General features: G+C 41.3%; 1 protein-coding gene across 2 annotated transcripts; it reads left to right on the plus strand.

The window, feature by feature from the left end:
- The first annotated feature begins 410 nt into the window (after positions 1–410).
- On the plus strand, positions 411–6,239 carry LOC110524149 (kelch-like protein 26). Of its 2 annotated transcripts, XM_021603530.2 has the most exons (3): positions 413–845; positions 3,689–3,871; positions 4,401–6,239. In XM_021603530.2, exons 1-3 carry the CDS (start codon positions 796–798, stop codon positions 5,980–5,982), a joined length of 1,815 nt encoding a protein of 604 aa, XP_021459205.2. In that variant the 5' UTR covers positions 413–795; the 3' UTR covers positions 5,983–6,239. The 2 variants fall into 2 exon arrangements, with proteins under 2 accessions (XP_021459207.2, XP_021459205.2); XM_021603532.2 differs by lacking the exon at positions 3,689–3,871 and having other exon boundaries at positions 411–845.
- Positions 6,240–11,438: the final 5,199 nt, after the last annotated feature.

Raw genomic sequence — 11,438 nt, forward strand, 5'->3', positions numbered from 1 at the left:
TAATCAGCTTCTTGATATGCCACACCTGTCAGGTGGATGGATTATCTTGTCATACCAGATATGCTCACTACCATTTGAGAGAAATAAGCTTTTGGTGCATATCGTACATTTCTGGGATCTTTTATTTCAAATCACGAAACATGGGATCAACACTTTAGGTGTTGAGTTTATATTTTTGTGTGTTCACTGTACATGCCATTCCACATTTATTTTGGGTTATAATCATGTTATAATGCTCATCTAATGCTGAATATATGTTCAGTCATTCCATTGTTATCAATCAACTGCATTACACTTTAAATAATTCGAATTCAGATGCCAATCTGGTTGACGACACTAGCTAGCTAAATTGGCTAGCTAACCAAACCATTATGATGGTTATCTAGCATACTAGCTAGCCCGACTCCTACATCAGCAATAACAGCTGAGTGTAATCTTAACAAATGCCTTAAACAGAAGTCCAAAACTACATATACGCCTGTTTAAATATATATATTATGAAATGCACAGGCAAATGCAAATCGCTGTGGAATCCGTCTAGCTAGCTGATTACACTTCTGTTCCTTGTTATATCTTGTGCAGTGGTTTTCCCAGACCTAGACGTCCTTGCATTCACAAAAGTACAATTGCGCGCGCGCTCAGTGCAAACCCGAAAAAGGTTCCAGCACAACTGAACATTTACATCTGGGCCAGAGATCACCATATTTTAGCACGGGGGAAAGTAACATAATTGGCTTATCGATAGGCTTGATGCGTTTATTTTGTTATGCCTTTGACCTACTGCTACATTAGAAAATGGCGGAGTCGGGTGGTGGGGATTTCGCCTCGAATCGTCCGCAGAACAGGTGAGGATGACACTCGTGGTGAAATCAATATGGGAAAACTGTATGTAGACCAAAAGGCAGCCAGAGATAAATGGGCATGTGATAGGCCTACATGACACCCAGGAGAACATACCGGGTAAGGAATTAAAACATGTATACATGTGAAACATTGGGCGAGAGGACATTCGGGTGGATTTTCAAGAAATTCCCGAGGATACTGGCCTTTTTTGTTTTTGCATGAATTGTCATATCTTTGCAGATTGATTCATTTATTGTACATTGTATCCATGGTAGGCTACATCCTAGGCTAAATATTGCCAGTGATAAGGTATGAGTAAGAAAGAATGTTAGGCTACCTGTTTGGAATTCTGCCGTAACATTGTTACGTTCATAGTTACAGACACCGCTCCAGGATAAAGGGATTTAAGGGAGCAGTTGAAATCGGCGAAGAGCTAGTTTTTGGGGGGGTTCTTGTATTGGAATTATATGGAATTCTGCTTATATTACGTTACACCACAATAAACATAAAGTTCAAATGCAGAGACTCCGAGATCATCGAGTGCTTTTAAAGTGACAGGTTGGCGCAAAATCTGTAACCTATATCCACTGCGCGTATCAGCATAAAATATTGGCCTTCTAGCAGTCGTAAAGACGAATACTCAGCAGGAGGCAGGTAGAGGTGCAAATTCGTGTTGGGTTTATTGACACAGCGATGGTGTTTCAAAGGTGACGGTGATATTTACAAATATATAAAAATGTCAGCATGCAAAATAAAAAGCCTCTCATCAGGCAAAACCTGCCTTAACCAGTAAAGCACAGGTTTGGATACAGCCTACGCTTGAGGTACCCAAAAGTGAACTATTCTTGGCGCGCAGGCCAGGTATATCTGTGCACGCTAACGTGCGCGCATTCACACCATTAAACATGACGGAGAAAACGGACACATGCTCTCCAAACAAAGACAATTAAGAAATTGACAGTTAACTGGTACACGCAATTAAATAAATCACAAGTGTTGCGCAGTTTGTGTGCTCTCCAAACAACTTTTCCACTTGGAGAATGAGAATGGTATTAGGCTATATTTAATGAATTACACACATTTCTGTAACCACACATTCTAAATTAATGGGGGACTATGTTGTGATTAACAGTAACTTCACTGATGAATATATATTTCATGGGGCATTGATAAACATTGACAAACAATGAAATCGAACGTTCAGCTGTCCACTAACCTTTTGGCGATGCGGGGGCACAAACTTCTCCGCATTGACCTTTTTTGATGCAGGTAAGGGAGAATTCTCTCCAGAACGATAAACCAGACCTCCCACTGGGGTTGTCTCCAGACTTCCATGTCACACCCAGGAACATTTTGCGGTGTGGTCATTTTCTCTCCAAGCCTGGGGAAAGGGTCAGAGCACACCCTCTCCTCTCCAGGTTGCGGAGAGAGCTCGGTCATAATCAGTGTCAGTCAATGTCCGGATGAAAACCTCATACACCCCATCACAGGGCAGACCCTCCTGCAGAGCGCCCCCCATAGGAACAGCAGAGGAGCAGGAAGGAGACAGACAGGCCTCCAACACTGCATCCTCAACAGGGCCTGACTGGTAACCTTGACCCCGCCCTTGTAAATCAAATATTACAGTTATTACCTTATTCACTTAGCCTATCACAAAGATGAGAAGTGTTTTTCCCACTTTCTATGGAAACCCAAAGGATTCACACCTAACTGTCCCCGTGGCTTTCCATAGCCCCCCTACACACTCCGCGGTGTACTCTGCCCATTGTGCTGACGCAGCGGAGATACCAATTTTTTAATGCGCCAACCTGTCACTCAATCATCTGAACTTTTTAGCTATTTTTATATAGGGACATACAACTAAAACTGAGGGTGCACAAGTTTGAACTGAGGGGGCTAAGCCCCCTTTAGCCCCCTCATGCATCTGGATAAGCACATTTCCTCTAGCAGGTGCAGCACCGCAACACATTGCAAAGTCCCTATTTCTTCAGCATCAAATGAAAAATGTTATGGCCTACTGAATTTAATCCGCCACTTATTGATGATAATGTAGCCTATAGCTAGTTTTTAGTTTGGCTTTAAAAACAAACAAAAATTAAAGTAAAAATATATAACTTTTCAGTTGTGTTTTGTCAACCAAACCCAATCAAGAATTTGTCTCAAAACAGCCAAGCAGTCATAATTATTTGATTTCATTAGGTTTAATTGATAAGCTTGAAACATGAAACTGACTAGCCTTCTGCCAGTTACCAGAGGCACAGTCAGTCAGTCATACTGTAAGTCACCACAATAATTGACACACCACTTCCCGCATGTAGGCTATATATTGGATAAATATGTAGGCAACTTCATTCTATTTAACGAAATATAATGTTTCAACATAAATTGTGAGTGACAGTTATAATTTCCCCCCAGGTATCATAGATAGGCAGCCTATAGTACTATTATCCATTGAGACGGTCATATCCTCACTCAATATCTAGTGAGATTAAATTGTCCTGAAAGTGGTGAACAATTCAAGATATTCTCTAGTGTTTAAGGGATATATATATCACCATTAACACAGGCTTTGTTCTCTGAATACAAAAGAAGGCATTTCTTCAAAGGAAGCAGCTGAATAATTAAAAAGAAAAGGGAGTTGAGATGAGGGTGATGATGCAGCTGCTGGGAAAAAGGATGGACAAAGTGCAGGAGAGCAAGAGCTCAGCACTGTCACTGATGCTACAACAGGATCAGTCAACTCTGACAAGTATCCTAGAAGCTTAATTGGCAGAAGATACGTGGAAATACTTTTTAAAATACCCTATTCTGATAAACTGATAGTGATAGGCCTTTTCTCTTCCAGTATGGCTAACCAGAATAGCACCCTGCGTTGCACGTTCTCAGCCCCAAGCCATAGCGCCACTCTCCTGCAGGGCTTGTCGGTCCTGCGAGTCCAGGGGCAGCTCCTGGATGTGGTGCTGGCCATCAATGAGGAGCGCTTCCAGGTTCACAAGGCAGTGCTGGCCTCCTGCAGTGACTACTTCAGGTGAGACTGACGCTGTGTCTCCAAAATGGCTTCTGCTACTCGTCTCCTTTCCTTTCATCTGCACTGATTTGAGAGGACTGGACACTGGATGTATTCTCTGACTATAGTGATACACTGACTGGCAAAAGAGAGACCCAGGTAAAGAGACGTACAAATCAAATCATGATACAGATGTAGAGGTGAGGGGAAGAGTGTGATTGTGTTGCTGAATTTGGCTTTGGTGTGAAATAATGATACATCAAGAGCTGAGTCAGATGAGAGGCGTAGTGGAGAGAAAGGAAGAGGAATTGGTACAATATGTGGGACTGATAGGGAGGGATATATTAACATTACAGGTGTACAATGTGCAATGTGAATATATTTAAATGAATAATCTGATGTTCTTGTCCTGATGTTGCATGGCAAGTAGGGGAGTGGTTCCGTGTCTAATTTACCTCAGATTAATATGTTGTTTAGAATTGGGGGAAATCAATAAAACAAGTTTAACATAAAGACAGTTATTTAAATGGCTTTCTCACTTACCTTGCAGAGCCATGTTCACCGGAGGCATGAGGGAGTCAAACAAGGATACCATTGAGCTGAAAGGCTTGTCCGCCCGCGGCCTGAAACATATAATTGACTTTGCTTACAGCGCAGATGTCACACTTGACCTGGACTGCATTCAGGATGTACTGGGAGCAGCTGTCTTTCTCCAGATGGTCCCAGTCGTGGAGCTCTGTGAGGAGTTCCTCAAGTCAGCCATGAGTGTAGAGACCTGCCTGAACATTGGCCAGATGGCCACCACCTTCAACCTGTCCTCCCTCAAGGAGTCTGTGGACACCTTTACCTTCCGCCACTTCCTGCAGATCGCTGAGGAGGAGGACTTCCTGCACATTCCCATGGAGCGCCTGGTCTTCTTCCTGCAGAGCAACAAGCTGAAGAACTGCAGCGAGATCGACCTGTTCCACGCTGCCATCCGCTGGCTGCAGCACGACGAGGCCCGACGGGCCGGAGCCAACAAAGTGCTCTGCCACGTACGATTCCCACTCATGCGCTCCTCGGAGCTGGTAGACAGCGTGCAGACGGTGGACATCATGGTAGAGGACGTGCTGTGCAGGCAGTACCTCCTGGAGGCCTTCAACTTCCAGATCCTCCCCTTTCGTCAGCACGAGATGCAGTCCCCTCGGACCGTGATCCGCTCCGAAGTAGTTTCGCTCATTACCTTTGGTGGGACACCCTACACTGACAATGATCGTACTGTGAGCAGTAAGGTGTTCTATCTTCCAGACATTGCCGCGCGTCAGTTCAAGGAACTAACGGAGGCGGAGACAGGTTCCAGCCACGCCTGTGTATCGGTGCTGGACAACTTTGTTTACGTAGTAGGCGGGCAGCACCTGCAGTACCGCAGCGGCGAAGGGGCGGTAAACGTCTGCTTCCGCTATGACCCGCACCTGAGCCAATGGCTGCGCATCCAGCCGATGCAGGAGGTGCGCATTCAGTTCCAGCTCAACGTTCTTCAAGGACAACTCTACGCCACTGGGGGGCGCAACCGATCTGGAAGTCTGTCGTCCGTAGAGTGCTACTGTCCCAAGAAAAATGAGTGGACCTACGTGGAACCACTGAAACGCAGAATCTGGGGCCATGCAGGAACTCCCTGTGGTGACAAGCTCTACATCTCAGGGGGTTACGGTGTTTCGGTGGACGATAAGAAAGCCCTGCACTGTTATGATCCCACATCTGACCAATGGGACTTCAAATCGCCCATGAACGAGCCCAGAGTGCTTCATGCTATGATCAGCGCCAAAGACCGTGTTTACTGCCTGGGCGGTCGCATGGACCACGTGGACCGCTGCTTTGACGTCCTGGTGGTTGAGTATTATATTCCAGAGAATGACCAGTGGACCACTGTTAGCCCCATGCGAGCAGGGCAATCTGAGGCAGGCTGCTGCTTGTTGGACAAAAAGATCTATATTGTTGGAGGGTACAATTGGCATCTAAACAATGTCACAAGCATCGTGCAAGTGTACAACACAGAGACTGATGAGTGGGAGAGGGACTTGCACTTCCCTGAGTCTTTTGCAGGAATTGCGTGTACGCCGATCATACTTCCACAAACCACCACGCAACGGTAATCCCTCTGCCCAAAGTGACTGTGACAATTTGATTCATGGGTGATTCCTCACAAAACTGAAAACAAAAACAATACCATGATTTGGGAGATTTTCAGTCAATTTAATCCACAGAAGGGTCCTTTGGAAGAAGGATGGATGACACATACAGTGCCTTCAGAAAGTATTCACACCCCTTGACTTTTTCCACAACTTGTTGTGTTACAGCCTGAATTTAAAATTGATTAAATTTGGATTGTGTGTCACTGGCCTACACACAATACCCTATAATGTTAAAGTGGAATTTTTACAAATGAACAAAAACCTGAAATGTCTTGAGTCAATAAGTATTCAACCCCTTTGCTATGACAAGCCTAAATAATTTCAGTAGTAAATTTGCTTAACAAGTCACATAATAAGTTGCATGTACTTATGTGTGCGATAACAGTGTTTATCATGATTTTCGAATGACTACTTCCATCTCTGTACCCCACACATACAATTATCCATAAGGTTCTTCAGTCGAGCAGTGAATTTCAAACAGAGATTCAACCACAAATACCAGGGAGGTTTTCCAATGCCTTGCAAAGAAGGGCACCTATTGGTAGATGGATAAAAAAAGCAGACATTGAATATCCCTTTGAGCATGGTCAAGTTATTAATTACATTTTGGATGGTGTATTAATACACCCAGTCACTACAAAGATACAGGGGTCATTCGTAACTCAGTTGCTGGAGAGGAAGGAAACCACTCAGGGGTTTCACCATGAGGCCAATGGTGACTTTAAAACAGTTACAGAGTTTAATGGAGAAAACTGAGGATGGATCAACAACATTGTAGTTACTCCATAACACTAACCTAAATGATAGAGTGAGAAGATGGAAGTCTGTACAGACTAAAAATATTCCAAAACATAGATCCTGTTTGCAATAAGGCACTAAAGTAAAACTGCCCTAAACAATTGGCAAATAAATTAACTTTATGTATTGAATACAAGACAATATTGAATGTTCCTGAGTGGCCTAGTCACAGTTTTGACTTAAATTGAGTTGAAAATATATGGCAAGACTTGAAAATAGCTGTCTAACAATGGTCAACAACCAACTTGACAGCTAGAAGAAGAAAAATAATAATGTTCAAATGTTTTACAATCCAGGTGTGCAAAGCTCTTAGAGACTTACCCAGAAAGACTAACAGCTGTAATCACTACCAAAGGTGATTCTAACATGTATTGACTCAGGGGTGTGAATACTTAAGTATATTTGATATTTCATTTTCAATAAATGTGCAAAGAAAATCCCAAAATATGTTTTCAATTTGTCATTATGGGTTATTGTGTGTAGATGGGTGAGAGTTTTTAAAAATGTAATACATTTTTAAATTCAGGCAGTAACACAACAAAATGTGGAATAAGTCAAGGGGTATGAATAGTTTCTGAAGGTACTGTATTTGACATTTGTATCTTAACGCATAATTGAGAAATAATGAATTGAAGTTGGAATATTTGTGACATTTTCGCCTTGACTATGCCTCCTTTAAGACTCCATAATGTTTAATCTGTTAAGATCTGTTAAGATGTTGCTATAATATAGGCTACAGTGTATTACTTCAGCTTTCATCCTATGGTTGAGGTCCATGTGCTGCATTATAATGAACTGTGTTTGAAATGATGTGAAGGCCAGAGCTAGTGTAAATGTATTAGTGGCCTTTTAATGAAAAATAAGTGTTAGCTCTAAGGACAGACTTGCTTTTAAATAGATCATTATTGACATTTCAATGTAGTTTGGGGTGTTTAAAAAAATACTTAAAGCACTACCCACAATCAAAAACCTATTAACAGATTTGCAGGATAACATTTCTACATTTGTGTCCTGCATCAAGGAAGCATGTTTCTATTAATTGGTTGGGTAAATACATTGAAATAGTCAATTTACAGGGTTTAATTTAAAACAAAACTAAAATTACAACAGATTTGATGACAGAATAGACTGCATGGGACCCGTAAGCATTGTTCACATTGAAGTTACTCAAATTCAATTTTATTGCATATAGCAGATTAGAATCTGTTCTTTTTCCTGCAGTCTGAACAGCCAAAAAAGCACATGGAATTGGATATTTCAAGACACATTTCAAACCACCTTTGTAGTTCCTTTGAAGTCAGATACAAATCTTATTCCTGGCCATGCGTCTTGTCTGAACTGTCAAATCTGATTTGCCCTCGTGTGGTTTTTAGACTGTTATTTGGCATATATTGTTGCTTGCTAGCTACTCTGTTGACAGTTTGACAATAACATGTGGTATCTAACTAGCTTGTTAATCGTTTACAAACAAATCAGTGAATGTGCAAGAAAGCTAAACAGATACCTAGCTAGCTAGTTGACTGCTGTGGCTAGCCAAAAAGGACTTGTTTTGAAACTACTTGTCTTAACCTTTGAGGCTTAAAGAGTGTTCTTACACTATGATGTTGAACATTCAAATCAACTGGGAAACGTCCATGGGAGGCATTGTTGTCACCTTAGCTTGCTACATAACTTTTGATGCTTCGATCTGATACCATTTCTGTCTAGCCGTCTACGCATACAATTTGATGCATACGTTTGATAAATCCAAAGTGTCCACCACACAGAATGCACTGCAACTGCTTCTGCAACGCAATGCTGCAAGGCAAACGTAGCGTTCCATTGGAAATGAATGTACAGTACTGATCAAATGTTTGGACACACCTACTCATTCAAGGGTTTTTCTTTATTTTTACTATTTTCTACATTGTGGAATAATAGTGAAGACATCAAAACTATGAAAAAACACATGGAATCGTGTAGTAACCAAAAAAGGGTTAAACAAATCAAAATATATTTTAGATTTTAGATTCTACAAAGTAGCCGCCCTTTGCCTTGATGACAGCTTTGCACACTCTTGGTATTCCCTCAACCAGCTTTACCTGGAATGCTTTTCCAACTGTCTTGAAGGAGTTCCTACATATGCTGAGCACTTGTTGGCAGCTTTTGCTTCACTCTGCGGTCCAATTCATCCCAAACCATCTCAATTGGGTTGAGGTCGGGTGATTGTGGAGGCTAGGTCATCTGATGCAGCACTCAGTCACTCTCCTTCTTGGTCAAATAGCCCTTACACAGCCTGGAGGTGTGTTGGGTCAATGTCCTGTTGAAAAACAAATGATAGTCAAACTAAGCGTAAACCAGATGGGATGGTGTATCGCTGCAGAATGCTGTGGTAGCCATGCTAGTTAAGTGTTCCTTGAATTGTGTTCCTTGAATTTTAAATAAGTCACTGAGAGTGTCACCAGCAAAGCTCCTCCATGTCTCACAAAGACACAGTGGTTGGAACCATCAGACTAAAGGACAGATTTCCACCCGTCTAATGTCCATTGCTTGTGTTTCTTGGCCCAAGCAAGTCTCTTCTTGTTATTGGTGTCCTTTAGTAGTGGTTTCTTTGCAGCAATTCAAGCATGAAGGCCTGATTCACGCAGTCTCCTCCAAAGAGTTGATGTTGAGATGTGTCTGTTACTTAAACTTCGGGGAATATTTATTTGGGCTACAATTTCTGAGACTGGTAACTGTGATGAACTTATCCTCTGCAGCCGAGGTAACTCTGGGTCTTCCTTTCCTGTGGCGATCCTCATGAGTGCCAGTTTCATCATAGCGCTTGATGGTTTTTGCAACTACACTTGAATAAACTTTAAAAGTTCTTGAAATGTTCCATATTGACTCACCTTCATGTCTTAAAGTAACGATGGACTGTCGTTTCTCTTTGCTTATTTGAGCTGTTCTTGCCATAATATGGACTTGGTCTTTTACCAAATACGGCTGGCTATCTTCTATATATCACCCCTACCTTGTCATAACACAACTGATTGGCTCAAACACATTAAGAAGGAAAGAAAATCCACAAATTAACTTTTAACAAGGCACACTTGTTAATTGAAATTAATTCCAGGTGACTACCTCATGAAGCTGGTTGAGAGAATGTCAAGATTTTGCAAAGTTGTCATCAAGGCAAAGGATGGCTACTTTGAAAAATCACTCATATTTTGATTTGTTGAACACTTATTTGGTTACTACATGATTCCATATGTGTTATTTCATAGTTTTGATGTCTTCACTATTATTCTACAATGTAGAAAATAGTAAAAAAATATATATATAATAAAAAAATAACTGGAATGAGTAGGTGTCTCCAAACTTTTGACTGGTACTGTACTTCTTGTGTACCAAAATGCAATGACACTGCCGGTGTGATCGAGGCGTGAGCAAGCACGAGCACCACCACCAATCAGCCTATACCACTGACAATGTCTGGAGTCAATGGAGCAGGTGTGGATATAGTCCAAGCTATCTTATGAAACACGTATTCCAAACTCTATCTTATGGCAGCTCAGTCGTTTTTGAAGTCCTGTGTGAGTGCATGAGAACATCCGTGGTTAGTGCTCCTAATGTAGGAATTCTGTAGGCTTCTTGCATTTTCTCTAAAATGTTATACTGTGTATAATTAATACTGTAGATCAAAATGAAGTGATTTTGTCTCGTCCAACTCTTGCAGTGTTTGTTTGTGATGAACAAGTGGGGGTGGGAGGGTTCTGGTCAAGTGGCCAGATTCGAAGGCCAAGTTACATTGGTGTCACCCCCTTCTCCTAGCTCCTACACAAAAGGACTCCTATGGTGTGAGAAATAGGATGATGCCTTCACTTATCTTCAAATAGACATATGCCAACTGCTTTCACCTATGCAGTCCTGACAGAACTGTAAAGCCCAAAGAGCTAAAGGCAAGGGGCTGAAATTCATGTAAGTGGGACCTCCTGATGGAAAGAACAAGCACAGCACACAAGCAGTGAGGATATGTGATTATTGTCCTGTGTGTTTCTCCCTTTAGTATAGTGCATATGGTAAAACGTTAGTTTAATGTGGAGTAGCCTATTTGTGAGACTTTCAGTATTGTATGCACAACTGATTGTTAATGTATTTTACTCCTTGTATACTATGTTGACAGTGGTGAGACAAGCTTATAATGCAAAATCTTATTTGGAAGCACAACGTGGCCCTCGTTGAAATATGTTTTGGTTTTGAAAATGTCACCTGTTCTGATGTTTTGTATGTCCAACTCAAAGCACATAGTTAGCTTTTAAGTGCTTTATAAGTGGAGTCCACTGTTATCAAAGGAGAATGTAGACTTCTTCTGCCATTAAAATCCTTGGGTGGGCCACCTAAGTGTTTTTTCCGGGACTCCTAAGTAAAAAAGAAAAAAAAGAAAACGGGGTAAAAAAAAGCATTTTATCTATTTTTTTTAACATTTATTTTCAGAATGGAATAAAGCTTTCAGTCTAAACTTAAACGATTAAAACCAGATAAGGTATGTAGAAAGATAATGGACCTATATATTTTTCAATAACATCATATTTGAAAACTAACAATTACCAAAATAAAACCTAGACAGAATTGGAAATTCTAAAAACAATTAATCTATC

This window comes from Oncorhynchus mykiss, chromosome 5 (assembly GCF_013265735.2).
Source record: "Oncorhynchus mykiss isolate Arlee chromosome 5, USDA_OmykA_1.1, whole genome shotgun sequence".
Lineage (NCBI taxonomy): Eukaryota > Metazoa > Chordata > Actinopteri > Salmoniformes > Salmonidae > Oncorhynchus > Oncorhynchus mykiss.